Consider the following 25,507-nt stretch of genomic DNA (forward strand, 5'->3'; position numbering starts at 1 on the left):
GGTTCGGCTGTGCCTACGAGGGGGGGGGCCCTGTGCCCAAAAAGGGGAGCCCGGAGCGGCGAAGGGGGGAGCATGCGAACAGCCAGCCCCCATGAATTCAGGTCCCATCAGTCTTGGGGGGGCACAGAGGGGGCGCGCCGGGGCGTTGGGTGGGGGGCTGACCCCCGAGCCCTTCCCCACGCAGTCCCTCCCCGGTTCTCATGCAAAAAAAAGAAAAAAAAAAAAAACAACAGATGAGGGCAAAGAGATGTGGACGAGTGCGGCCGGGGGGGGCACACTGAAGGGGGGGGGCACCTCTCTGTCCCCCCCCGCACCCTGCTAGCGCAAGGAGCCGCAGCAGGACCCGTCCCTCGCCCAGCGCGGGGCTGGGCCGGGGAGCGGTGGCGGGGGGCCGGTGCCCCGGCGGGAGAGGCAGGGTCCCCGGGGGGGCCTCACGGCTCCTCGGCCTCCTCCTCCTCATCCTCCTCCTCCTCCTCCTCCAGCGACACCACCCCGGAGGAGGCGACGTCGGAGACTTTCCGGCAGAGCGGGAAGTCCTTGCTCAGCACCACCTCGTCCTCGGCGGGCGAGAGGCAAGCCTCGGCGTAGGACACGGGGTACAGGGAGTCCTGGCACCGGAGCCGTGCCAGGCCCCGCAAGGCACTTTGGCTGGCCGGGGGGGGCAGCTTGGGCAGCAGCAGGTCCTCGCCCCCCAGGGAGCCCAGCAGTTTGGCAGTGAGTTCGGAGGGCGACACCATCTCCAGGCTGCAGAGGCTGGAGCAGAGGGTCTCGGGGGACAGGGTGTGCGAGGAGTCGCTCTCGGGCTCGCAGGAGCCGTGCCGCACGCCCAGCTGGCACAGATGACCCTGCAGGAGGTCTCGCAGCAGCGCGCTGGCGGGCACCGAGCCGGACAGCTCTGCGGGGAGCAGGGGTCAGCCCCGGTGCCGTCCCAGTAAAAGCCAACCCCCACACCCAGTGACACCACGGGGACGGTGCCCCCTTTGCCCGCAGAGAGCTCCACGCGCGGCACGGGGACGTGCCGGCACAGGGCACGGTGCTGTAAGGGGGTCACCAGGATGGGAATCGCGGCTGGGCACCGGGCACCCCGCTCCCTCCCACCGGACTGTGCCCCACGGTGCAGGTCACTGTCCCCACGGGTCCCCGAGGCACTCACCGGTCGGCTGGGAGCTCTCCGTGGAGGGCATGAAGTCCTCGTCGTAGGACTCGTCGTTGGAGTCGTCCCCGTCCACCGAGGACCAGGCGCGCAGCTTGGCCTCGGCGATGGCAAACTGCTCCGCCACGCCTGGCAGGGACAGCGCGGTCACTGCCGGGGGGTGTCCCCAAGCCCCTCGGTGTGCCCGGCAGCGAGCGTGGCAGGGACACGCCGTCACAGCGGGGATGGGGAATGGCAGGGATGGCCCCCTGGGACGGGGCACAGCTCCCCGTGGGACGGAGGGACGGAGGGACGGACAGACGGAGGGACGGGTGGGGATGCGGGGACCCCGTGCGGTGCCCACCTGCGGCGAAGCGCGCCTCCTGCTCGCCCTCGCTCAGGTGGCAGTAGGAGCTGAAGGCGCTCTCCAGGGCGGCAGGCGGCTCCACAGGCTTGCACCAGCCCTTCCACTCGATGAGGTGGGCGACGCGGCCCTGCGCCATGGCCGTCGGCTTCGTCACGTGCTCCTTCACCACCTGCGAGATGCCTGGGGCGCCGCCGCGTCAGCACCACGGGGACCCCGCCGCCCTCCCCGGTGCCCCCCCATGCAACACCCGGACCACCACCACCACCCCACCCCCTGCCAGCAGTTACCGTGCAGCGAGGAGCGGGCCAGGGCGGCGATCTCCTGGATGGTCAGCGCGCGCCGCGACTTGGGCAGCATCTCGACAGTGTCTTCAACATTGACCTGCAGGGACGGGCGGGGTGTCACGGCCCCGTGTGCGCCACGTGCCAACAGCCCCAGTGGGGCAGAGCACCCTCACCGTGGGTACACCGCACCACCGGCTGCGTGCACGTGGGTGTGAGCCATGTTAGTGCGCACACGTGCTGTGCACGCTTGCACCCCCATACACACACAGCACAAAGGCTTTCAGTGCACGCACGTGCACGTGTGCCCGCTCACATCACCGCGTATGTGCTCGTGCTGACCACAAGCACACGCTGTGCACACGTGTGCGTGCACACACGCGGGCGCTCGCTGCAGACAGGCCCCCCCCCTTGCTGTGCACACATGCGATCGCCGCACCCACGTGCGCTCTCCGTGCACACTCCTCGTGCACAGGTACTGCACACACGCGTGCACCCCCATACGTGCGCTCACTGCACAGGCGTGCACCCGCACACGTGTGCATGCCAACTGGTGCAACCGACGGTGCCCCCCAGCTCACGCACACACACACACACACACACGTGCAAAGCTGCCTGTGCCGGGCTCCCCGGTGCCCGCCATGCCGGGGCGTCCCGCAGTGGGTCCCCGCTTCCCATCGGCGAGCCCACGGCCGTGGGGAAGCGATGCGGGATTTGGAGGCGCGCAACAAATTGAATTGCCATGGCAACGCGGCGCCGTGGACTGATTTCTCCCAGGATACAGCCCGGCTCGGGGCTGACGTCAGAGCAGCCCCGGCGCCGGCTGCGCGCTGGCAGGGCCAGGCAGGGCGGGCAGGCAGCGGGGCCCCCCGCGCTCGGTGGGGCCGTGCGCCCCGGCACGGCTCGGCACGGCTCGGCACGGCTCGGCGGTACCTCGAGGAAGTCCTGGCTGTCGAAGGAGGCCTGGCGCAGCAGGCGGGGCAGCGGGGCCGGCCGGGCAGCACGCAGCGGCGACAGCGCTTTCACCTCCTTCCACTCCACGCACAGGGTGGTGTCCACGGCCACTGCGGGGAGAGCCGGGGCGGCCTCAGCGCCTCCGTCCCCAACAGGATGGAGGCTCCGGGCGGGCTCCCTGGGGCGGCCATCCCTCGCCCCGCATGAGACCGGACACAACTCATGGCAGGGATCCTTCCCCCCGCGGCGCTGCGGTGCGGGTGACTCACGCCCGGGCAGCTCGTCCGCCTGTGTCAGCGGTAACGTGCGGCACCGGCCTGGCACCGGCACCGGGCGCACGTCCCGGCTTGGCGGAGGTGTTGGGAGCAGACCCCAGCAGAGGGCACATCTCGGGCTGTGCGCACCCGACGGGGATGGGATGGGGATGGGATGGGATGCGATGGGGATGGGGATGCGATGGGGATGGGGATGGGGATGGGATGGGGATGGGGAGCAAGCGGTGGCATCCAGTGCCAACGGGGGGACATGGCAGGGTGCCCCTGGGATGGGGCCAAGGTAGGCAGGGAGCAAGGGGGGGCTTTGGGCAGGGTTTAGGGCCTGGGCCAAGCGTTGGGTATGGGGAGGGGGTTGGTGCTCCTGCACCCCCTCCAATTCCCCATCTCTGGGACCGGAGGGGAGCAGATAAGAGCAGGGACACCCGCGCTCCATCCCAACAGCCTGACATCCCCAGGCAGATGGGTGCCCACGCCCTCCTGCACTGGGTCCCCCACTGCTGGGGCCGGGGAGGGTCCCCACGTCTCTGCAGCCCCCTGGGGGCCACAGCAGGACGTCCCCACGGAGCCTCCCCCCCACACACACCAAGGTGGGCCCGGCTGATGTCAACTGGCCGTGGGGTGGGATACGGGGGGGGCAAAGCGTGCTGCCCTGATCCCCATCGGGGGCAGCCCCTGGCTCCTGGGGAAGCTGCCGACGGCATCACCATGGCATCGGCTGTGGGCAGGGGCACCCCCGGGACACCCCGGCATCGGCCCCCCCAGCACCAACACAGCCCCCACGGCTGCCAGCCCCCAGGAGAGGTTGGGATCACTGCACGGCCCCGTAGCCACCCACCGCCCCCGCCCCCCCAGCAGCACCCCCAGGGCAGCTGCAGCACCCCCACAGCCCCCCCACGGCACCACCCCGCATCCCTGCCAGCCCCCGTAGACACCCCCAAACCCCCCCCATCCCTCACAGCACCCCACACCCCGCCAGGCCTCTAAACACCCCCCAGCCCCTTCGCAGCCCCCCCCCCCCCCCATTTCCCCTATCTCCCCTCTCCCCCTGCGCCCCCGGCTCCCCATAAGCAGCACCCCAAGGCCCCAACCCCACAAGACCTCCACGGCCCCCATCCCCTATATAAACCCAAACCCCCCAGCACGCTCAAACTCCCCATATCCCCCCCCCAAATCCTCCAACCCTCTGCGCCCCCTCCCCACGTCCCCAAACCCCGTAACCCCCCAAACCCCCCAACCCCCCCACTCCACCCCCCCACCCCCCTACCCCCCAACACCACCCCAACCCTCCTCCCCCCCCCGCAACCCCCATAGCCCCCCTAACCCCCATCACCCTCCCCGCATCCCCCAGCCCTCCGGATCCCCCAAAAGCATCCTCCCCGTGACCCTCTCTCCCCCCACCCCCCCCCTCGGCCCCCGTGCCCCCCTCCCGGCCCCCCCCCGGCCCCGCTCACCCACCGATGGTGGTTTTGGAGCCGATGCAGCCCATGCTCCCGGGGGGCCCCGGTGCGGGCACTACCGCCGGCTCCTCGCCGCCCGCATCGCCCCCCGGCCGCATGGGCGGCCCCGGGCGGGGTCCGCGCCCCCCGGACGGTGCTGCCGGTGCGGGACCCCCCCGGGAGGTGCGGGACCCCCCCCCCGGAGGTGCGGGAGCCCCGAGCGGTGCCTGCGCCGGGCCGGGGAACGGGCACGTCCAGAGACGTCACCGCTGGGGGAGGAAGAGGAGGAGGAGGAGGAGGAGGAGGGAAGGGAGGTGGGGAGGAAGAGGAGGAGGATGGGGAGAGATGGAGGGGAGGGGAGAGGAAGGCCGGGGAATGGCCTGGGGGGGGGGGGAGGAGGAGGAGGGGAGAGGAAGGCTGGGAGGAAGAGGAGTGAGAGAGAGGAGCGGGGGGCTGAAGGCAGGCGGGGAGGACGGAGGAAGAGGGGGGCTGGAGGAAGAGGAAGAGGGGGATGAAGGAAGGGGGGGGGCGGCGGAGGACGGGCGGAGGAAGAGGAGGGGGCTGAGGAGGAGGAGGAGGAGGGGAGGAAGGCCGAGCACCGCGGAGAGCGCAGTGCCAGCACCGCGGACAGCGCCCGCCCCGCCGCGGGCCGCGGCTGGGGACCCCCCAGGGACACCGGGACCCCCCCCCAGGACCCCCGGACCCCCTCAGGGACCCCCAGTCCCCCCCATAGACCACTGCATGGGGCCAGAGAACAACGAACCCCCCAGAGAAGCAGCAGCACACAACCCCTCCCCCCCCCCCCCCCCCCCCAAAAAAAAATCCAGGCCAGGGGCAGCGCAGGCCCCCCGGGTGGGGAGCAGCCCCCGCTGTAGGGCACGGGGGTTACTTCGGTGGCAGCACCCACAGCACCCCAGGGAGAAGGGGCACCCCCTGAGGCAGGGGGCGAGGGGGGCCCGCAGCACCACAGCAGCAGTGCTGGGTGCTTTGGGGCACGCTGGTGCTGGCACCACCGCCACCGAGGGCGGCCGTTCACCCTGGAACCTACTGACGGCACGTTCACGCTGCGGCACCTTTACCCTGGCACGGCCGCCGTGGCACCCCGGCCCTTGGCGAGCAGGGCACGGGAGCAGATCGGGGACCACCCCGCTTACAGGGGGAGCTGGGGGGCAGGCACCCCCCCAAGGGCCCCGCCTGGCCTCTCCCTGCCAAATATTTCCCAGCACGAGTGCTGCCAGGGCTGCAGCTGGGCCAGCTCAGGCTCCGATCGGGGGAGCAGGCTCTGGTTAAGGCTCTGGGCGCTCTGGGCTACGGCCAGGGTGACTCAGCACGGGCAGCCCAACGCCGGGACGGGCGGCCCCAAGCCCCAGGGCACCCCACAGGCACCCACAAGGGGGATCGGGCCCCCCCAGCCCTGTCCCCATCGTTATCACAGCACCGAGACGCCAGGACGGTGCCGAGAACAAATCCCCCAAGGGATTTATCCCACCACCGTCCATCCCTCCCCTCTCCCTTTCATGCCCAGACGCGGGCAGAACCCCGCAACTGCCCCGCGCACAAGAAAAGGGACAAGAAAAGGGACATTGGGGGACAATCCCCCCATCCCCAACACCACACTGAGGCGGCAAGGAGGGGGGACACGGAGGGACATCCAACCCCCGGGAGAGCTGAGCGCCCCTTCCCTCCCAGCCCCGGGGTGGGGGTACCTACCGTCTGCCTCGGGGTGCCCCCGCCAGCCCAAGGGACAAGGGACACGGGACAAGAGGGCACAGGGCCGGGCGGCAACAGCGGCACACGGGGCGTTATTTAGCATGTTCTTTTATTTCCAGTTTTAAGGTGAAAAGATGCCTTTTTAAATCTTCAATTAAATACTCCATAAAGAAAAAAAAAAAAAAAAAGAAAAGAAAAAGGCAAAAAAAAAAAAAATTATTTACAAATTCACGTGACCAGTAATTGAATCCTTGTTTTAATAATTACACGTGCGGCTCATCACATCCGGCGCTCTATAAATACAGGGGACGCGGATGCGGGGCCGCCCCGTCGCTTGCCCAATTGTGGCCTTGAACGTTTTGAGGGGAGGCTGGGGGCTCCGGGGGGGGGGGGCAGGGACTCAGCCTGGCCCAGAGAGAAGGGGTCACCCCCCCCCTCCTCCCCAGCACCCTCCCCAGGTGTCATAGCAGGAGCTGGCGTGGGAGGGGAATGATTTATATTTAAAATAAAAAACCTTCGGGGGGGGGGCTCCAGGCAGTGATGGAGGAATAGGGGGGGACAGGGGAGGGGGAGAAATCACACTCCTGTCCCCAAACCAAATTTAATAAGTTTATATATATATATATCTCTATATTTCAGCAAGAAGTGGGGAGGAGGAAGAGGAGGGGGGAGAGGAGGGGGGGTGGAAGCGTGTCCCCATCCCGTCCCCCTTCCCCGTGACGTGAGCCTGGGGGTGCTCGGCCCCGCTCCCGGTGCCCCAGGGTGCCTGTGCTGGGTGGGGGGGGGGTAAAAGGAGGGCCCCGGAGCGGCCCCCCAGCGCCACCCACCTCCGTCAGCATCCATCCGTTATCATCGTGACAAACCAGTACGGGCCTGGCCCGCGGAGCCGGGGCGGGGGGGAGGAGGGAGAGGAGAAATAAAACGAGAGGGGGGGCGCCGGGGGCGCAGCGGGTCCCCAGACCCCAGTGTGAGAGCAAGTCCAGGGGGTCGGGGCTGGGAGGGGATGGAGTCGCACCCCGGGGTGCCCCCCGCTCTCTCCCCCCCCCTTCCTCCTCCTCCTCCTCCTCACGGGCGCTCAGTTGTTATCCGACTCGTCCTCGGCTTCCCGGAGCCAGGTGAAAAACGCCGTCACCGACTTGAGGGCCACCCCTTTGCCCTGCTGCTCCGACAGGTCCTTGCTCGACTCCCACTTGTAGAAGGCCTCCTCCTTGATGACGTCCTCGTCGTAGAGGGCATCGAAGAACATCCGCAGCAGGTCTGGGGGGAGACGGAAGGGATCCCTGCCACTCCCCAGCCACCATCCATCCCTCCATCCGCCCCCTGGCAGCGGGGGGACGCGCCTGCCACCCCCGTCCCCGGGCCTGCCGTCCCCTGACACTCACTCCCCTGACACTCACTCGGAGGCTGCTCCAGCTTCACCACCAAGGCCTGCAGGGCGTAGAGCGCCTGGAGCTCCTTCTGCTCGTCCCGCATGTACTTCTGCAGCAGCTTGGCCCGGTTGCGGATGACCAGGGCGTCGACGCGGTACGGGTTCTCAACTGCGGGAGAGGAGGTGTGAGGGAGGGGCAGCGAGACCCCCCCCCACCCCCCCGTGGCCCCCGCCTCGCCCCGCCGCGAGCCCCACTCACAGACGATGGCTGAATGGCACACGGACGTCATCAGGGCCCTGATAAACATGTTGGATGAGACCTGCTCCTCGCTCAGGTTGGCCTGCGGGAGGGACGAGATGGGGGCTGTAAGACCAGGGCTGAGCCACGAGGGTGCCCCCGGGCCCCCGCGGGGGTCCTGCCCGCACCCTGACCTCGATCCAGTCGTATATTCTTTGGTTGTTCGAGTTCTCCTTCAGCAGTTTGTCCATTTGCTTGCAAAGCTCCTCCGAGGTCAGCTCCTTGCAGCTCGGCGTGTCCGAGCTGTCCCCCATCGTGTACTCCAATTTCTGGGGGAGAGAAGCTGTCAGGGGCAGCACAGGGGGAACGCCACGCCGCCGGCAGCAGGGCTAGGGGTCCCCACATGGCCCCTCACCTGCTCTGTGACAAATTTGTTGACATCCTGGTCCTCGGGTAGGAATTCCTTCCAGCTCAGGCCCCCGTCCCGCCACAGTTTGCCTGCGGTCTTCTGGCTCTGCGAGAAAACCCAGAGTCAGCCCCGGGCGCTGCTTGCTCCCCATCCCACAACCGGCTGCCCCCGGCTCCCCGACGCACCAAGGGGCACTGCCATGCCCCCGACGCAGAGGGGTTTGACCCCCACCCCCTGCTAACCCCCCAAACCCATGAGCTGGCAGCTCCGTGAGCACCCCCGCACTTACCATGCCCTTGCACAACAAGCCCAGCACCTCGACCAGCAGCGTGGTGGCCTTCCCGATGGGCACCAGGGGTTTCGTTATCTCCCTGCGGGGCGCAAGCAGCAGGGCTGTTAGACGTGGCCCCAGGACCCGCTCCGGGACCCCAAAAGAAGCCCCGCAGCCCTCACCTGAACAGCTCCTCCATGGGGATGCCTTCCTCCTGCAGGATGGGCGTGATGAGCTCGGCCAGGTACAGCCAGATGTGCGGGATGTCGATCTCCATGTCCTCTGCGATCTCCAGGATCTCCCGCAGCCTGCAGGGCAGAGGTGGGACGTTGGGATCCAGCTGGGATCCAGCAGGCTCCGTGCCCTCGGCTGGGAGGAGCCTCGGGAGGTCTCTGGGGCAGATTTAAAGCCAGGCAAAGAGCGCCTGGGAGGCGGGCTGCCTCGGTCCCTCACCCTTTGTAGTACTGCTCCTTGGAGAGCGTGCCCGCCTTCACCAGGTGGCACAGCAGGACCCCCATGTGCTCGCGGGAGATCGTGCTCCTCTCCAGCGTGGACTCGATGCCGTTCCGCACAAAAACGTAGAGCAAGGAGGGACTGCCCAGCTCCTGCACGCACTGCAGGGCCTCCTGCGGGAACAGGAGGGTCAGCGCCGTCCCACGGGACAACCCCCGGCTCCCCCTCCTCACCCCGGCACCACCAGCACCGCTGCCCGGGGGAGCGGACGGCATCCTAGGGGGGCCACAGGGTGCTGCACCCGGCCACCCGCTCCTCTCACCTTCATGTCATTGATGTGCAGATATTCCTCTATGATCGCCTTGGATTTCTTCTCCAGCTCCTCTTCCGACAGCGTGGGCTTGGGCGATGCTGCGGGAGCTGCTGGCTCTTGTTTAACTGAGGAGAGCACGAGGATCAGGCGCCGCCCGGCGCTCAGCCCGCAGCCAGACCCCGAGGACCCCCCCTCCTCCCCAACTCACTGGGCTCTCGGCTCCGGTCCCGTTCCTCCGTCATGCTAGCAGCCTTGCGCACGGCCTCGGGGCCGCCCTGCTTCTCCCGTTCCCTGCTCCTGTCCTCCGTCTCCTTGCTGAAGCTCCTCTTGGTGAGGGCGGACCTGTTCCTCTCGCCCCGCTCCCCCCGGTCGGGACGCTCCAGGCGGTCGCTGCCCTTCTCCGAACGCGACTCCCGGTCCCCTCTGTCCCCGGCCTTTTCTGACCTGTCGCGGCTGGAGCTGCTCCTGGGCGGGAGGAGGAAGGAGACAAGGTGAACAGGGGCACTGCCACCCGCCCTGACCCCAAACTGCAGAGCTACACGAGGCCAGGCTGTCTCACCCCAATCCCCAGCCCTCTCCAGTGCCTCCTCGAGGACTTGACTGCCCTCACAGTAAGAGAATCCCCGTTTTGCCTGGCTCCATCCTCCCCACACCTTTCCTGTTGCAGGCTGCAGATCCGCACCCCGCCTCTCTCTCCTCCCAGCCGAACAGACCCAGCTCTGCCAGGGACCTCACGCTCCAGCTCTGACCACCCCAGCAGCCCCCACAGGATTCCCCCCACTTTGTCAACGAATGCCTGCCCCCAGGACCCCCCAGACTGTGCTCAGCACCCAGATGTGGCCCTCCACGTGCCAAACCACAGGGAGGAAGCCCTGCTCTTGCATTTCTGGGGGCACCAGGTGGGGTCAGCCTTGCCTGCAAGGACCCGCTGACTCCACCGAGCTCCCCCCGAGGCCCCATCCTGGCAGAGAGGACAACTCCAGCCTAGGCAGAGTCTGCTGTCTGCACATCCACTGCCCGATTTGGGGGGTTCCCCCCTGCCCTGCGCACACCCCAGCCCACCGGGGCAGCGCCAGGACGCGGGCAGCACACGCTCACCTCTGCACCACGCGACGGGACTCCAGGCTCTCGGCAGGGGTGGACTGCTGGAGCGCTGAGAAGCGGTTCAAGGTGCTCGTGGCCGGTCGCCCTGAATCAGATGCTGGGCGTGAAAAGAGGGGAGTCTCAGAGTTCGGCACGTCCCCGGGTGCAGGAACTGCCAGGGGAAGGGTCCCAGCCCCACGCCGCCTACCTGAGTCGGCCGGCTTCGCGCCCGACCCCCCGCTGCTGCCTTTGCCCCAGCTCAGCCTCCCGCCCGGCGCGAAGAGCTGGTTGTTGGAGTCGATCGATCCAGGCTGCGGGCAGAAAGAGGGTCACGAGGGTCAGCTGCGAGCCCAGCACCACGGCTGGGGGGCAGGATCCGGCCAGGATCAGCCGCCCTCACTGTGCCGGGCTCTCCCCCGGGCTCACCTTGGTGATCTTCGTTAGCCGGCTGGTGTCGATGGGCCGGTTGCCCTTGCTGATGGGCACCGTGTTCCAGCCGTCATCCGCGACCAGGCTGCTGCGTCCACCTGGGCACAAAGGGCACGGAAGTAAGGCACAGCCCGGCCTCGGTTCGTGCCCAGAAGGAGCAACCTGCACCCGGCGGCCCGGAGCTCAAGCACTCACTGCTGGAGGACGGCCCGGGCGGTCCTCTCCTCTTGTCTTTTGACATGAGCTGCTGCACTTTGATGTGTTCCCGATGCTCCTCCATCTCCGCCTCCTTGTGGATCTGGTCGATGGTTTTGGGGCCCTGGTCTCCTCGCCGCGGCACCCAGCTGTGCTGCAGAGGGCAGGGGAGGAGGGCAGGGGGCACTCAGACGGCTGAAGGACGGAGGCACAGACGTTCCCCCTTCCTACCCGTCCAGCCCCTGAAGCCCACCTCAGCCACCACAGCTCCCCGCGTACTGTGGCAGCTTTTGGCGCTCAAGGGCTCGGTTTGAGGAGCTCCTCTGCATTAAACAGCTGCCAGTTACTGTGTGCCCGCTACCGCTGCCATGCTAACCAAGGGCCGGGGCGTAGCATGGTGTCTCCGGGGCTGGCCACAGCTCACGTACCCACCTCTGTGTCCCCAGGACACACGGACTGCTGGCGCTCAGAGGACACCAGCCAGCAGCTCCACGGGACAGCACTGGGGACAGCTGGCCACGTGCCTTACCTGCCTGAGGTCAATTACATCCTGTAGCATAAAACGGATTCGGGATGATGTCTTCTTCTCTTTGATGATCTTCTCCATCTGGTTGAAGTACTGGTCCATTCTGGGCTGCAGGGGGACAGAGTCACGGTCACATCCCTCCCACAGGCAGGGCAGGGCAGGGCAGGGCAGGGCAGGGAGTACCTTGGCCTTCTCAAAGTCCAAGTCCTTGCCAATCGTCGTAAGCAGGCGGCAAAGGCACTCGAGAGACTCCTCGTCGTGGTTTTTGAGCAGCTTCACCACGCAGTCGTGCATGATGGCCTCCGTCAGCATCTTCAGCTTGAAGAGCTCTCCGATGAACTTGATGTTGCCCAGGGACCGCCGGCGGGCCTTGTCCCGCGCCTCCTCCAGCTCGTCCTTCATGCGGGCCTTCTCCTCGGGCTGCGGGGGGCACAAGGGGGCAGGTCAGAGCCCCCAGCCCCCAGGCACGCCGCGGCAGCCCCCAGCTGCAGCCCCCCCGCCCCAACTCACAGCGCTGGCGTCGTCCATCTCCTTCTGCCGCTTCTCAAAGATCTCGTCGTCGTCCTTGTCCTTTTCGAACTCCTTCTGGCAGCGGTTGAGCAGCAGCTTGCGGAAGTTCACAGTCACCGTGGGCTTGTCTGTCGTGGGCACTTTGAGCTGCAGGAAGAGGCAGAGCCCAGGCAGGGAGCGTGAGTTGTGTCTTCCCCCAAAAGCCAGCAGGCCTGGGTGTTGTTGCTCAAAGCAGGGAAAAGCCACCCTACACCTCCATGCCGCCATGCCACGACTCTGGGCTCAGCCCTCCAGCCGCACACCCCGTTTTCCTCACCCTAACGGTGAGTTCCCCATCACACAGAGGCATTAACACCCTATCCTCAGCCACAGCCCCTCCACAAACCCCTGCCAGCTAGACCAGAGCCCCCCGGCCCCTGCTCACCCCCATAAGGCAACGGCACATGTTAGCATAGGCAACAGAGAAGTTTGGCTCCGAGATGGCCTTCTCGAAGACGAGGTCGATGACGCCCTTGAGCCGCTCCTCCGTGTCGATGGACAACTCCATCACCTGCTTCATCAGCTGCTGGAACATCTGGGGCGTCAGCTTGTTGAGGATGCTGCGGACACGGCGGAGCAGTTCCTGCAAGGACAACGGGGTCACCAAGAGGGGGTGCCACCCCCTGAGGGCACCAGGCTCAGCGCCTGCCCGTCCCAGCGCCCACCTGCGTCTTGATGTTCTCGGGATCCTCCTCCTCGGAGGCACGCTTGCTGCTAGGTTTCCAGGCCTTCTCGGCCTTGTTCAGCTTGACGTCCTCGTTGAGGGACACAGTGGCAATGATTTTACGAGGCTCCTTCCTCTGGCTCTGCTGGGAGCGGCGGGGCCCCAAGCCTGAGGGCTGACACGGGGAGGAAAAAAACTCAGCTCTCTGCTCCAGCCCCTCGGGGGGGGACAGGATTGGCCGCCGTGCGCCTGCTCAGATCCTCAGCTCCATCACGGACATCAGTGGCCCAGACACAGCAGCTCGAAGGCTTGATCATCACCGAGAGGCAGAGGCGGGAGGAAGGAGGAGCAGGGCAGATACTCACCAGGCCCCGGTTGCCCATGACGGGCCGGCCAAGGTTGGCAAAGGAGGGGGTGAAGTCGGGGCTGCAGTTCATGCCGCTCAGGCGGATGGGGTCGAGCGCCCGCAACGGGGTCTTGTTGGCCTGCGAAGGTACACAGGGCTGAGGATGCCCGGGGGCAGAGGAGCGGGATGGATCCATCCCCCAGCCTCAGCGCCGGGACAAGGAACTGGAAAAATAGCCCCCAGCGGTGCTCCCCACACCTCCCCCGGGCTCTGCTCACGCACGAGGCTCGCTGCGGGTGCAGGTCCTTGCCCAGCCCAGCCTTGCCACGGCGTGGAGCAGAGCTGCCCGACCCCCCTACCCCTCTTCCCAGGACCGCACCAACCTTGTCCAGCACCACATCCGTGATCTGGGGCAGCCCCTCGGGTTTCTGCATGCTGGCGAAGATGAACTGGAAGCCCAACAGGAACTCCCGGTCGTATCGTTTCTTCTCCTCAGGGTTCAATGGTTTCCATTGCTCTGCAGCGGGGAGAAAAAGGGGGATCGTGATGCGGCCCCGTACCTTCCTTGGGGAGCAGCGAGGTGGGATCCAGACACCTACAGAGCTGCCCCAGCCTGGCAAATCATGAGCACGACCCTGTTTGCTTACACAGAAAGCCTGACGGCACCCTTAGATAGAAAGCCTGACGGCACCAGCTCCCTGCCTCCTGCACAGGACCCTCCGTCCCTACCCCGTGCCAGGCTTGGGGACAAGATGAGGAACGCGTGAGGCTGAGGGCAGCCGGACCCTGCCACCCGCCACCCTCCCCACCGCCGGACCCCGAGGTGGCGGCTCCCAGCAGAGGTCTCTGGGGCCGAGGCGCAGCTCACCTTCCTTGTAGCGGTACTTCTGGTCCCCTGCCTTGCCCTTCTCCGGGGCCAGCTTGTCCTCCTTCTCTTCCCACGTCTCCTCCGACTCCTCCTGGGGCCGGGCGGGGGCCGTGTCCTCTGTTTCACGGGCAGGGGCGGACGGGGGAGGCTTGTTTTCTGCCTCTGAGGCACTGTCGCTGATCTGAGACTGCACGGGAAGGCACGGCGGTCACGCTGCGAGGCCAGTCCCGTCCCCTCCACCCCACACCAGGCGTCCCGTCCCCCTCAGATCCTCAATACCATCACGGAGCATCAGTGGCCCAGACACGACGGCACAAAGCAGAGTTCATCACAAGAGGGACGTCGGGCGACCCCCGGGCGCCTCGGGACGCTCACCTCCTTAAAGGCATCCAGCAGGTCGCCGACTGCCTCCTTCTTGTTCAGCTCCTTCATCCTTCGCTTCTTCTTTGGCACCGACACGGCGACTGGCGGGGGAGGCAGGGACGTGAGGGCCAGGCACTGATGTAGTCCCCCCCCCGCACACCCCAGGGTCACCAGCGAGGCCCCAGTAACACCGAGGGGCTCACGGGGACGCGGTCCCACTGCTCCCCAGCACAGCCTGTCCCCAAACACGCTGCGTGCCCACCCTGCTGGCCCCACACACCCCACCCGTCCCACTGCACAGGGACCCCCACCCGCCCTGCTGCCCCCTCCTCGCTGTGGCACCACGTCCACTCCCTGCCCTAGCCCCCAGGCTCCTCGTAGGGCCTCCGTCCCCGTGTAGGGTGTCCCTTATGGTGACACCCCCTACGCACCTCTGTCTCCAGACACGGTGCTCCCACGACGCCCGATCCCCCCCCCGGCACCCCCTATAAACCACCGCACACAGCCGTGCTCCCGGGAACACCTCTGCACCCTGCAGGGTGCTCTGTGCGGGTACACCCCATAAACCATCGCCCCCGCCCAGCCCCAGGGCACCCCACCAACAGTCACACACCTGTGCCGAGCGCTTCAAAAAAACCAAAATAAAATAAAATAACAGGGAACATCTTTCCCCCCACACCACAAGCCCACGGCTCCCCGTTTCCCACCAGGGTCCCCGCGTACTTCCCACGCGCCCACGCAGAACGAACGCCCCACAATCTCACGGCCCCTCCGAAGTACATCTCCATCCGTGCACGGCACGCATCCCACGTCCTCCCCACGCCCCCAGACGGCTCAGGACGGCCTCAAATAGCACCCTGATACCCCCCCCACACCCCCACGTAAGGCACCCCGTACACATCCACCGTGCCCCACACCCTCATGAGCCGGGACACCCCCAAACCCACACCCCGCACTCCTGCACCCCCTCTGGATGTGCTCCCCGGACATCTCCCCCTCCTGACACCCAGACACCCCATACCCACGTGCCCCACATCCTCCCCGTGTGCCCGGCACCCCATTGAGGCACCCCCCGGCACCCCCACCCACCGCGGGGCACCCCACAACCCCAGCCCAGCGTCCTGAACCTTGCACGGTCGCCTCCAAGCTCTGCGAAGGGGCAGGGGCCGGGCTCGAGCTCCGCTCCTGGGCCTCGGCGGGGCCTTCGCTCTCCTCCTCCTCCTCCTCCGCCGGGGGGGAGGTGGGGGTGCCGGGCTGGGCCGGCTCCTCGGGCTCCGAGATGGGGCTGACGTCCGACTCGGGCCGCTCCTCGCCCGGCTCCGCTTTGCCGGCGCCCTCCACCCCGTTGGGCAGGGGCAGCTCCTCGGGCTGGGCGATGGGGGAGGCCGGGGCGGGCGCCGGGACGGGCTCCGGCACGGGTACGGGTACGGGCACGGGCACCGGCTGGCACGCGGGCGCCTCGGGGAGGGGCTCGGGCAACTCTTCTAAGACCCCGTTGGCCTCGGCGGAGGGCTCCGGGGCGGCGGGCTCGGGGCAGGGCTCTTCCCGGGGCGGCGGGGGGCTGGGGGAGGCGGGTTTGGCGGGCGCTTCGGGGGCTTGCGGGACGACGAGCGGCGGCGGCGACGGCGCGGCCGGCGCCGGGGGCACGGCTGGCAGCGGGGGGGTGACGGGCGCCGGAGGCACCTCGGGTGGCACAGGCGCCTGCGGGGTGGGCTCCGGGAGGGGAATGGCGACCTCTTCTTCCTCCTCCTCCTCCTCCTCCTCCCCCTCCTCCACCATCCCTTCCTCCTCCTCCGCCGCGGCCGCCGTGTCCATGTCGGGCTGGGGCACGAGGGGCAGCTCCGCGGCCCCTGGCACTGTAGTGATGGCGCTAAACGTCTGGTGCGGGTCGGGCGGCGCCTCGCCCTGCTCCACTTTAGTGTCCGCATCCACGGGGGGCTCCATCGGCACCAGCGTCACGTCCGAGAGCACCACGGGCTCCACCTCGGGGATGAGGGGAGGGGGAGGCGATGGGGACGCCGACTTGCTGGGCTCCAGGGAGACGGGCTTGCTCACCACCAGTGCGGGCTTCGGGCGGTCATCTGCAAGAGGGGCAGCGTTAACGGGGGGGCTCCGATCCCCTGCTGCGCCCCGATCCCCTCTAGATCCCAGCAGGAAGGGAAGGGACAGACGTGCCGACCCACATCAAGCTGACAAACGTGGCACAGGGACAACGCGGGTCCTTCGACGCTCAGAGAACAGCCAGGGCGAGCAAAGGCAGCCCCCATAAACTCTCCTGGGCCCAACAGTGGGGCCGCTGGTGCCCGGGTCTGGGGAAAGACCTCACAAGCCCCAGGGGAACTGGCTGCACGCCCCGCACAGCCACCCCCGGGCACACGCACGTACCTGGCCGGACAATAACTGCTACATGAGGGGTCTCTCCGTTGGCCTGGGGCTCCAAACCGCTTCCAGCCTAGGGGCGCAAACAGGGAGTTGTTAAGCGGGGCCCCGCGCACCTCCCGACACCCCAGCTGGGAAACGGGGGCCCGCTGACCTGGGGAGGGGTGGGGGTAGATGAGGTCCTCGCTCCGGACATGATTTCTTCAGTGATGTCTTTGCCGCCTTGGTTAGGGTCTCGTATCCGGATCTGCCCAGGGGTCAGAGCGGAGAGGGGGGGGGGGGGAAGTGTCAGCGGGGTGGGGGGCACAGCACCCGGCGCCCCCCCCTTTCCCTGGGCCTGACACCCCCAGGACACCCCCTTCTCTGAGCAGAGAGGCAAGAGGCTCATTCAGGGCCTGCCCTGACAACACACAGCTGGGGGACCGGCGGGTGCCATCTCCCCTCCCTGGGGGGCACAGCGCCCAGCAGAGGGGTGCCTGCCCCGATGCCCGGCAGGAAGGGACAGCGCAGGGCAGGGCGAGCCTCGGAAGGCACCGTGCCAGGCAGCCGGGGCCAGCGGGATGTTCCCAGCCGTTTTGGGGCGTCACGGGCGCTGGTCTGGGCATCACCTCCAGGGCCTGGGGCTCTGCCAGCCCCACACCTGCCATAGGCACAGCAGCACCACGGCGCGCCCTGCTGCGGGGCGAGCAGGCACGACGCGCGGATCCCGGACCCCGTTTCAGGGCGCAGAGGAGCCCCCCAAGGCTCTTGCTCTCCCATCCCCAAACACACCCGGCAGGAGCGCAGCCCGGGGGGCTCCGACGCCCCTCCATCAGCACCCCCCCGGGGAAACCCCCCGGCCCCGCAGCACCCCCTGCCCCCCAAGCCTGCACCGCGGGGCCGGGCGGGCGGCCGCTCGTCTCCCCGCTATAAATAGGCCCCGCGCGAGGCCTCCGAGCGCCGGCATCTCCGGGAGCAGACAGCAGTTGGCAGCCGCGGCACCCCCGCCCCCCCGGGAGCCGTGACTCAGCACAACGCCGCCCGCCGGGACGGCCAAGGTCGCCGGCACCCGCCGAGCCCCCCGGCCCGGGGACGCGGCCCCGCGCTCCTCCCGCACGGCACCGCGGGCACCGGGACGGGGGCTGGCACCGTCCCCGTCCCCGTCCCCCCCCCCGAAGGCACGGGGCCGGCTCCTTACCGTCTTGCGCTCTCGTTTCGGGGGGATCGGCGGCTGCTGGCTCACGATGACCTGGGCGGTGGGGACCCCCGCCGGGAACTGCTGCACCCCCTGGGCCGGGTAGTAAGCCCCCGCTGGCGGAGAGGAAGAGACAGCGTCAGAGGCAGCGCCGGGCCAGACCCACCGAGCCCGCTCCCCAAAACACGAGGGGGGGTGCCGAGAGCCGGGGGGAAAACCCACGCCTCCCTCCAGCGAACCCCGGTAGCATCCGGGCCGGCTTCGGCTTCACCCCAACCCGCCTGACAGGCCCGCCCGAATTCCTTCCCCGTGAGGCAGAAGTGAGGCACGGCGTCCCCGCGCCGCCCCCACGCCCAGCCCGCGCCCCGAGGGCGCTCGCCGTGCCCACCGGGCCCTCCGGGACGCTGGGCCATGGCCAGGCACGGGAGCCACGGCTCGGCGGGCGGCTGCCTTCCTGCCCGCTCCCTTATCTCCCCCGGGCCAGCAGCCCCAGGGCGGCTCCGTGCAGCCCCGTCCGCACCCTCCATTCATTCACGCCCCGGCCCGGGGGGGGCTCGGGCGCCCCACTGGGATCCCAGGGCGCACGGAGCGCTGCCGGGGGGCTGGAGGCAGCGCTGGGCCCCGCTCCGGGCCTGGCACAGCCCCCAAAAGCCGCTGCTCCCGTCCCAAAGGATCCGCGAGCATCCCCCCCCCCCGAGAGCACGGGAGGGCCGGCGTGGGCCGGGCAGGGAGCGACCGCGACAGGGGCGCCAGCGCGGGGAGGGACAGGGGCAGCTGGGCCCTGGCCTCCTCCCAGCTCCAGCACTTTCCCGGCTGTGCCGAGCCCGAAGCTCGCTCAGAGATGCCCCGGCCCCATGCCGGGCACCCCTCCTCTGCCCAGGAGGGCTGCGGGGCCAGCCCGGCTGCCCCGGGGGGAGCGGGAGGGAGAGGGCAGGCCGGGGTGGCCCCACGGGCAGGAGGCAGCGCGTGGTGGGAAGCGACGGGGCCGCGGGGAGGACCCCGGGGCTAGGCTGGGGGGAGCAGGGGCGCCAAAAAGGCCTCGCACCCCAAAACCAGGGGAAGGAGGGGACCCCGAAGCCGCAGGCGGGGGGACAAAACCGCCCGGGGCTCCCGCGGGACGCCCCAGCTCCGAGCACAAAGGTGCAGCCAGCCGCCGGCCTGAGCGCCGCCTGGGGCCGCCTCCTCCCTCCAAGGGGGCTGCCGGGACCCCGGGGGGAGGCAGGACGGGCACGTACCTGGCTCAGGAGAAACCCATCTCCGCCCCGGTTTGCTTTGCTGCCGTGCCGGGGCCGGGCCGGAGGCCTCGGCTCACATTTCTGCGTGTGCCGGGCCTCCCGGGACGGACCAAGCCTAAATATAGTCACAGCCCGGGTGGCCACATGCGAGCGGGGGGAAGGAGGGGGGGGGGCCGCTTCCACCACCGCTCCCCAGCTCCGGGAGAGGGCAGGCACGGAGCAGCCGCTGCCCAGACCCCGGCCCCACAGCCCCGCAACCCCCCAGCTCCCCCCCACAGCCCCCCGGCCCCACAGCCCCCCGGGGGGCTGCAGCTGGCCCGGGGAGGCGGCGAGCTCTGAACAACTGCTCGCTGCCTTCCCGCTGAGCCGAGGGGGGAGCAGGGGATAAAGTCTGGCCTGTCGCTCTGCCGGGGCGGTTAAACATTAATCGACCCCGATTTGGGAATGGGGGGGGCAGGGGGGTGGATGGATAGGTGGGACACAACGCACGGCCTTTGGTGCTGCGCTGGGGGATGCAGAACGGCCCCCTGCACCCCAAAACGGTTTGTAAGGTGTTAATAGTCACAGGGGACACCTCGCCGAGCCCGGGGGCGGGGGGGGGACAGAGGGGTCTGTGCTCAGCCCACGAAACCGGGGGGGCTGCGGGGAACCAAGAGCCAGGGGAGCAGACGGGGCAGGGTGCTACGGACGGAACGGCAGCGGTGAGCAGAGCAACCCCCCCCCCCGGTCCGTACCGTAAGTCCCGAATTCCGTGGGGCTGGCTCCAGGGTAAAAACTAGGGGCGCCGGGCTGCACCGGGTACTGCTGGGTCGGGACGACGTACGTGGAGCGGCCCTGCAACGGGGGAGGAGAAGAAAAGGCTGGTTACGTCCCCGCAGGGCGCAGGCGTACCCCCAAACCCCACATCAGGGGGCTGCCCACGGCACCCCAAAGGGGCTGGGGGGGGCGGCCAGCACCGCCTGCAGCCTCGATGCAGAGGTGGGAACACCCCAATAGGGTCAGCGGGAGCTTGGAGAGCCCGGGGGACGCCCTCCACCCAACCCCGAGCAACATCCCCGTGGTGCATCCCCCCCCCCCCACCCCAGGCACGGCCCTCACCTGTCCGGGGATGTAGTACGCTCCTTGGGAAGGCGTGTAGGATATCTGGGAGGGTATCATCATCACCTGGGAAGCGGCTGGATAGACATGGGCGGGAGGGCCGGGCCGGGCCGTCGTGTTGCTCTGCACGCGGGACGCGCTGGCGGGAGGCTGGGCCCTGTTCTGGTAGAAATGCTGCGGGAGAGATTGGGGGGGGGGGGGGCACGGCGTGAGGACGGGGGGCACCGGCACCCACCCGCCCGCCCGCCGCCGCACCCCCCCTCCCCCCAAAAACCACCCCGGGCACGGGGAGCGGCGCCGGGCGGAGATTTTAAGCGGGCAGCACCCCCCTTATTCCCCCCGCCGGGACGGATCCTTCCCCCCCGGTGTGTGTGTGCGTCTCCCCCCCCCCCCCCCCAAAGCCCCAACGCACCTGGGGGGCCGCCTGGCTCCATCCGACCCAGCTCATGCCCGGCGCAGCCCCCTCCCAGCCCGACGGGGCCGGCAGCGCCAGCGCCCGGAGCCCGGCCACGGCCGCACGCAGCTCGGCGGCGGGTCCCGGCGTGCCTCGCACCGGGGCCGGCGCTCGCAGTGACTGCCGGGACCTGTAGTCCTGCCCCGCTCTCCCTTCAGCCGCTGCTCTCCCTTCACCCTCTGCTTTCCCTCCCTCCTTCCTTCCCTCCCCGGCAGCAACCTTGCGGGTTTGGGGGGACGCCGCGGCCCTGGGGAGGAAGGACCTGCGCACGTTTCCCCCCCCCACCCCGGCCCCTCGCCACCATGCCCAGGGCGAGGAGGAAGCGTTACCTGAAGAGACCTGAATCCTCCCTGTTAGCAAGCGCACGGAGGGAGAGGGGAAAGAGAGAGAGAGGAGTTACCCGCCGCCGGGATGGGGCATGGGCACGGGCGGCAGAGGGGGCAGGAGGGGCGGCAGCGCAAGGCCGGGGCTGTGGGATGGGAGAGGAGCCCCCGGAGGAGCCCCCGGGTCGGGGTCGGGGCGTGTAACGAGGGGACAGGCACGGACACACGCACGGGAGAGCGGGGAGCCCTTCGCCCCGTGCCCACGTCCCAAACCCAACCGTGCTGGGGGGGCCGAGCACCTCGAAGCCCTGCCGGCCCCCACGGAGGTCCCTGCGGAGCCGGGGGTCCCAAGCACAGCGAGGCCGTGGCCAGGCCTGTCCCCAGCAGCATCCCCCACCCCGGGCCGATGGAGACCCAGGGCCTTCGGTTGTGCTCGCAGAGGCCGCACGAGGTGGGACGGACACGGGCAGGACCAGGGGGCCGCATCCAGCCACCTCCGCAGGCCCCAGCCCCGGCACAGCCTCGGAGGGGGGGCACGGCACAAAGCCACCCCCGGGGTGCCACCTTGGCTAGGGACAGGCCAGCAGCACGGCACAGGGACACCCCGGGGTACCGCTGCGGCTTTGGGAGACCCCCCCAGAGGGAGACAGAGGAGGAAGAGGAAGAGGAAGAGGAGGAGGAGGGTACAGGCAGAAGCAGAGGCCTGGGTTAGCACAGGCACAGCCGCATGCGCCGGGCTTCATGCAAGAGCTCGGAGACACTGCAGCGAAACCCCCCCGGCACATCCAAATGAGAGGGTGCCCCCCCAGTCCTCATCCAGCCCCCCCGGGGGGCTCGGCGCAGCTCCCTGCCTGCCCCCCTCGTTCCCCGGGGGTGTTTCTGTGCAGTGTCGGGCGCTGAGCATGCGGGGCAGGGGCTGGTTAGTACCTGCTGGTGAATAGCACGAGGCCCTGCTGGAAACTGAGAGAGGAGGAGAGCGAGGGTCGGGGACGGGGAGGAAGGAGAGAAGAGCAGTCACTCGGTGGGAGCCCCGGCAGGAGCCGTCCCCCCCCTACCCCATGGCCGGGAGGGAGGGACGAGGTACCCAGACGGCACGTTACGATCGAGATTTTGGGCGCAATCCCCCTTGCAGACACGCAACGGCCCCGTGGGCCAGGACCAGGCTCCCTGTGACCCCCAGAGAGGAGCGTGGGCTGCTGAGGAGCCCAAGCGGCCCCTGGAGCCCCCCGAATCCCCTCGTCCCCGGGGCAAAGCCCTTACCTGTCGCGGCTGAGAAGGCGTATTCATTTGTGAGGTCGGTGCCGGGTTAAAAACCACAGGTGCCGTCTGACCGGGTGGGAACGTCGACTGCAGGGAGGCAGGGAGGGAACGGGTCGGCACCACGGCACCCCGACGGCCCCAGTCCCCAGTCGGGGAGGCAGAGCCGGGCGCCCCCCGACCCCAAAAGCTGCCGGAGGGGCTGTTACCTGTGGAAGTCCGGGAGAAGGGGCAGGGTGCGGGGCTGTCGGGGCTCCTCCTGTGGGCTGTGGAGCTTTGTTCATTTCATGTGGTTGGACATAAGGGTCCCCTCGCTATCTGCGGGCACAGCGACAGCGGCCGTGAGGACCGTACCCTCAGCACCCCAGCCTGCGCGCGCCTCCTGTCCGCATCAGCCCCTAAAAGGGGGGCAAATCCAGCCCCTAAACCCCACCCCGGGGGTAAAACCAGAGCCGTGCCGTGCCCGATAGGCCGCATCCAGGGCACGGGCACGGGGAGAGGGGAGGACGAGGGCAGTGCCCAGCAGCGGACACCCATCGCCGGTGACCACCCAGCTCCGGGGGGCCGGGGTGGAGCCGGGCAGGGGCTGACGCCGGGGCACCCCGGCGTCAGCCCCTGCCCGGCTCCACCCCGGCTGACCTACAAAACGCTTCCCCCGGCCGGCCAAACCTGTTCCTGCCGGTGGCGCTGGGTCCCCGCCGCAAACGCCTACCGGGGAGGGCAGGGAGCAGCTCCCACGTCCCGTCCCGTCCCGTCCCCACGCCGCCACCGCTTCTGCCCACGGGGACGCGGCCCCCGGGGCTGCCACCCTCGTGCCCTGCCCGTCCGACGCCGGCCGGGTCCCGGGAGGGACTTGGCACCCGGTGCCGCGCTCCCCGCCCCAGTGCAAAGGCCGCCTGGGCAGGAAGGTGGGGGGGGGGGGGGGGGGGAGGCGCCCCCCCGGCCCCGCAGCCCAGCAGGGGTCCCCCGTACCCCATAGCAGACCGGGGAGCTCGCCGCCCACCTCGCCACCCCGCACGGTGCTGTCAGAGCTCGTGGCCCAGCACCGCAGGCAGGATCCGGCCCCGGATCCTCAGGCCCTGCGCCCCGGCCCCCCACACCTCCACGCCGCCCCCCCCGTAACTGGGGGGTGCCGGGCCCATCACAGCCTTCGCAGGTAGCCCCAGCCGTAAGCCCGGGGATCAATCCTGCTGCGGTTTGGGGGCTCGGCATCCCCCACGCTCCCCCGTCCCCGTCTTTGTCACTCACCCAGGGTGCTGAGCACCCCCTGCCCGGGAAGCGGCCACGTTAAAAAGGCAGCCCGGTGCTTGGCACCGGCCGCTCGAAAACCAGCGGGGAGGAAGGGATTAAAGCACGGAGAGGGGGGGGGGGAAAGGAACTCCAAAGGCACGGAGGGGACAGGGCGACGCGGCCCCCCCGGCACGGAGCTCGATACTCACCCCCCCGCGGGAAAAACCTTGGCCGACTGAGCGGGCCTGCAGAGACCTTTCATCCGAGTGACTTGGGAGAGAAAGGAGGAAAGAGAGGGGGAGGAAGAGAGGAAAAAAAAATAATAATAATAATAATAATAAAAAAAATCAGCCTTGCAGCCCTGCCGGCGCGCGGAGAGGCCGCCGGGGCCGGCCTGCCGCCGGGGCCGCCGGGAGCACGAGGCTGTGCCGGGCCGGCCGGGCGTGCTGCAGTGCAGCGCCGCCAGCCCCCGGAGCACCAAAACCCCACCCACGGGCACGGCGACACCGGGGTGCCCACGGCCGCCCCGCCACGGACCCCCCCGCACACCCCCCCCCCGGCACGGCTCCGGCATCCGGGAAGTGCCGGCTGGGCGATGCCCGGTGCCAGGCACGGAGCTGGCACCGGGAGGGGACCGGGGAGCACGGCGGGGGGGTGGCAGCAGCGGGAGCCGCTCGGTGCCGCCCGCCCCGTGCCGGAGACGCCGGTTTCGGTGTTGCGCAGGGGGAAGGGCCCTGCCCGTGCCGGTGGCGGCGGGGCCACCGGGGATCCCGGCACCTCCCGGGGTCTCGCCAAGCTCCGGGTGAGGATTTTTGGGGAAGCCCCCCGGGGCGAGCAGCCCGGCCACGGAGCAACCCCGTGGGCACCCCGGGACCTCCGCCACGGTGCCCCCCCGGTGCCCCCCGGTACAGGCTCGGTGCCTCCTGAGGCCTGGCCACCGGTGCCGGTGCCGCCACCCGGGCGGCCCCCCCAGCCCCACCGCCGTGTCCGTCCGTCCGTCCATCCGTCCGCGCCCGGCCCCGGCTCTCCTCCCGCGCCTCGGGGCTGCCGGAGCCGGTTCCACCGGGCACGGCCGGCACGGCGGCAGGGCCGGGGCTGGCGGTGGCGGCGCCGGTGGCTGACGCAGCTCCGGGACCTGCCCGACCGGCCGGGCTGCGGGCAGCGGCGGGGCCTGACTCAGCCGCCGCACCGGGGGCAGCCCCCCCCCCGAGAAGCCCGGTGAGCCCCGGGGGGGGCCCGGTTGCCGGTTGTGCGGGCAGGCCCCAGGCGCCGGCACCATCTTGGCGGCCGGGCGGGACGGAGGGGGGCGCCCGGCGGGGCCCGGCGGAGCGGGGAGGGGCCGGCAGCGGAGCCGGGCGGCGGGGCCCGGGCCCGGTTTTACCGGGAGGTGGTGGTTGGAAGGAAGGGGGGAGGGGGGAGGGTTTCAGCGTGTCGGCGCCGTGCCCGGTGCCGCATCCACCGGGCCGCTCCCCCCCGCGGCGGCGGCCTCTGCCAAGGACACGTGTCACTGCCGGCCGCCGCCATGGCCCCGCCGTGCACCGGCACCGGCGGGCGCGGCGGCACCGGGACGAGGAAGAGGATGAGGAGGAAGGCGGAGGAAGGCGGCGGGGGGGGGGGGGGGGGGGGGGTCTCGCACCACGTGCGGCGGGGCCCGGCGGGGGCAGCACGTGCGCGGCGGCGGCGGCAGGGCGGCGGCGGCGCGGGGCACACGTGGGGGGGGGACACACCGGGACCGGGCAGCACCGTGCGGGCACCGCACCGGGGGACAACCGGAGGGGGGGGGGGGGGGGAAGGCGCGGAAGCCGGGACGCGGCACCGGCGGCGGGGCGGCGCCCACGTGGTGGCGGCGGCGGTGCCGGCGGGGCCCGGCAGCACGAGGCACGGGGCGGGAGCGGCGGAGGCGGCGGCGCGCGCGCGCGGGACCCGGTACCGGCGCCCCCCCCCCCCCCCCTCCCGCCGTCCCCACCCCGCCCCCCGCGGCGCGCGCCCGCCCCGCCCCCGCCCGTTACCTTCAGTCTCCTTCAGCGCGCGCGGCCCGACGCAGCCGCAGCTCGGCGCCCCGCCACCACCATTTCCGGGCCGCGCCGCGCGCAGGGGGCGGGGCGGGGCCGGGCGCGCCACGGGGA

General features: G+C 69.8%; 2 protein-coding genes across 12 annotated transcripts; both read right to left on the minus strand.

Annotated features, from left to right (window-relative positions):
• Positions 1–115: 115 nt before the first annotated feature.
• On the minus strand, positions 116–4,802 carry FAM131A (family with sequence similarity 131 member A). Of its 3 annotated transcripts, none has more exons than XM_080603810.1 (6): positions 4,465–4,802; positions 2,714–2,844; positions 1,787–1,880; positions 1,497–1,679; positions 1,154–1,282; positions 116–895 (listed from the first exon to the last, which is right to left on the minus strand). In XM_080603810.1, the coding sequence occupies exons 1-6, from the start codon at positions 4,562–4,564 to the stop codon at positions 432–434; spliced, it is 1,101 nt and encodes a 366-aa protein (XP_080459936.1). In that variant the 5' UTR covers positions 4,565–4,802; the 3' UTR covers positions 116–431. The 3 variants fall into 3 exon arrangements, with proteins under 3 accessions (XP_080459936.1, XP_080459935.1, XP_080459934.1); XM_080603809.1 differs by lacking the exon at positions 4,465–4,802 and adding an exon at positions 3,004–3,842; XM_080603808.1 differs by lacking the exon at positions 4,465–4,802 and having other exon boundaries at positions 2,714–3,842.
• A 1,448-nt stretch (positions 4,803–6,250) lies between these two features.
• On the minus strand, positions 6,251–25,507 carry EIF4G1 (eukaryotic translation initiation factor 4 gamma 1). 9 transcript variants are annotated; one of them, XM_080603816.1, is made up of 34 exons: positions 25,391–25,507; positions 22,361–22,469; positions 22,155–22,241; positions 21,822–21,854; positions 20,901–20,921; positions 20,118–20,291; positions 19,754–19,853; positions 17,788–17,900; positions 16,765–16,857; positions 16,617–16,683; positions 15,359–16,312; positions 14,244–14,332; positions 13,869–14,055; positions 13,384–13,517; positions 13,020–13,139; positions 12,656–12,829; positions 12,376–12,573; positions 11,952–12,098; positions 11,625–11,861; positions 11,445–11,549; positions 10,916–11,069; positions 10,718–10,818; positions 10,500–10,602; positions 10,307–10,409; positions 9,417–9,673; positions 9,218–9,333; positions 8,896–9,068; positions 8,625–8,750; positions 8,461–8,542; positions 8,178–8,276; positions 7,957–8,091; positions 7,784–7,865; positions 7,553–7,693; positions 6,251–7,412 (listed from the first exon to the last, which is right to left on the minus strand). In XM_080603816.1, exons 2-34 carry the CDS (start codon positions 22,433–22,435, stop codon positions 7,231–7,233), a joined length of 4,962 nt encoding a protein of 1,653 aa, XP_080459942.1. In that variant the 5' UTR covers positions 22,436–22,469; positions 25,391–25,507; the 3' UTR covers positions 6,251–7,230. The 9 variants fall into 9 exon arrangements, with proteins under 9 accessions (XP_080459942.1, XP_080459941.1, XP_080459940.1 ...); XM_080603815.1 differs by having other exon boundaries at positions 10,307–10,397; positions 13,020–13,157; XM_080603814.1 differs by having other exon boundaries at positions 13,020–13,157.

The sequence above is a fragment of the Anser brachyrhynchus genome (genome assembly GCF_964034855.1).
Source record: "Anser brachyrhynchus genome assembly, chromosome: 9".
Taxonomy (NCBI): domain Eukaryota; kingdom Metazoa; phylum Chordata; class Aves; order Anseriformes; family Anatidae; genus Anser; species Anser brachyrhynchus.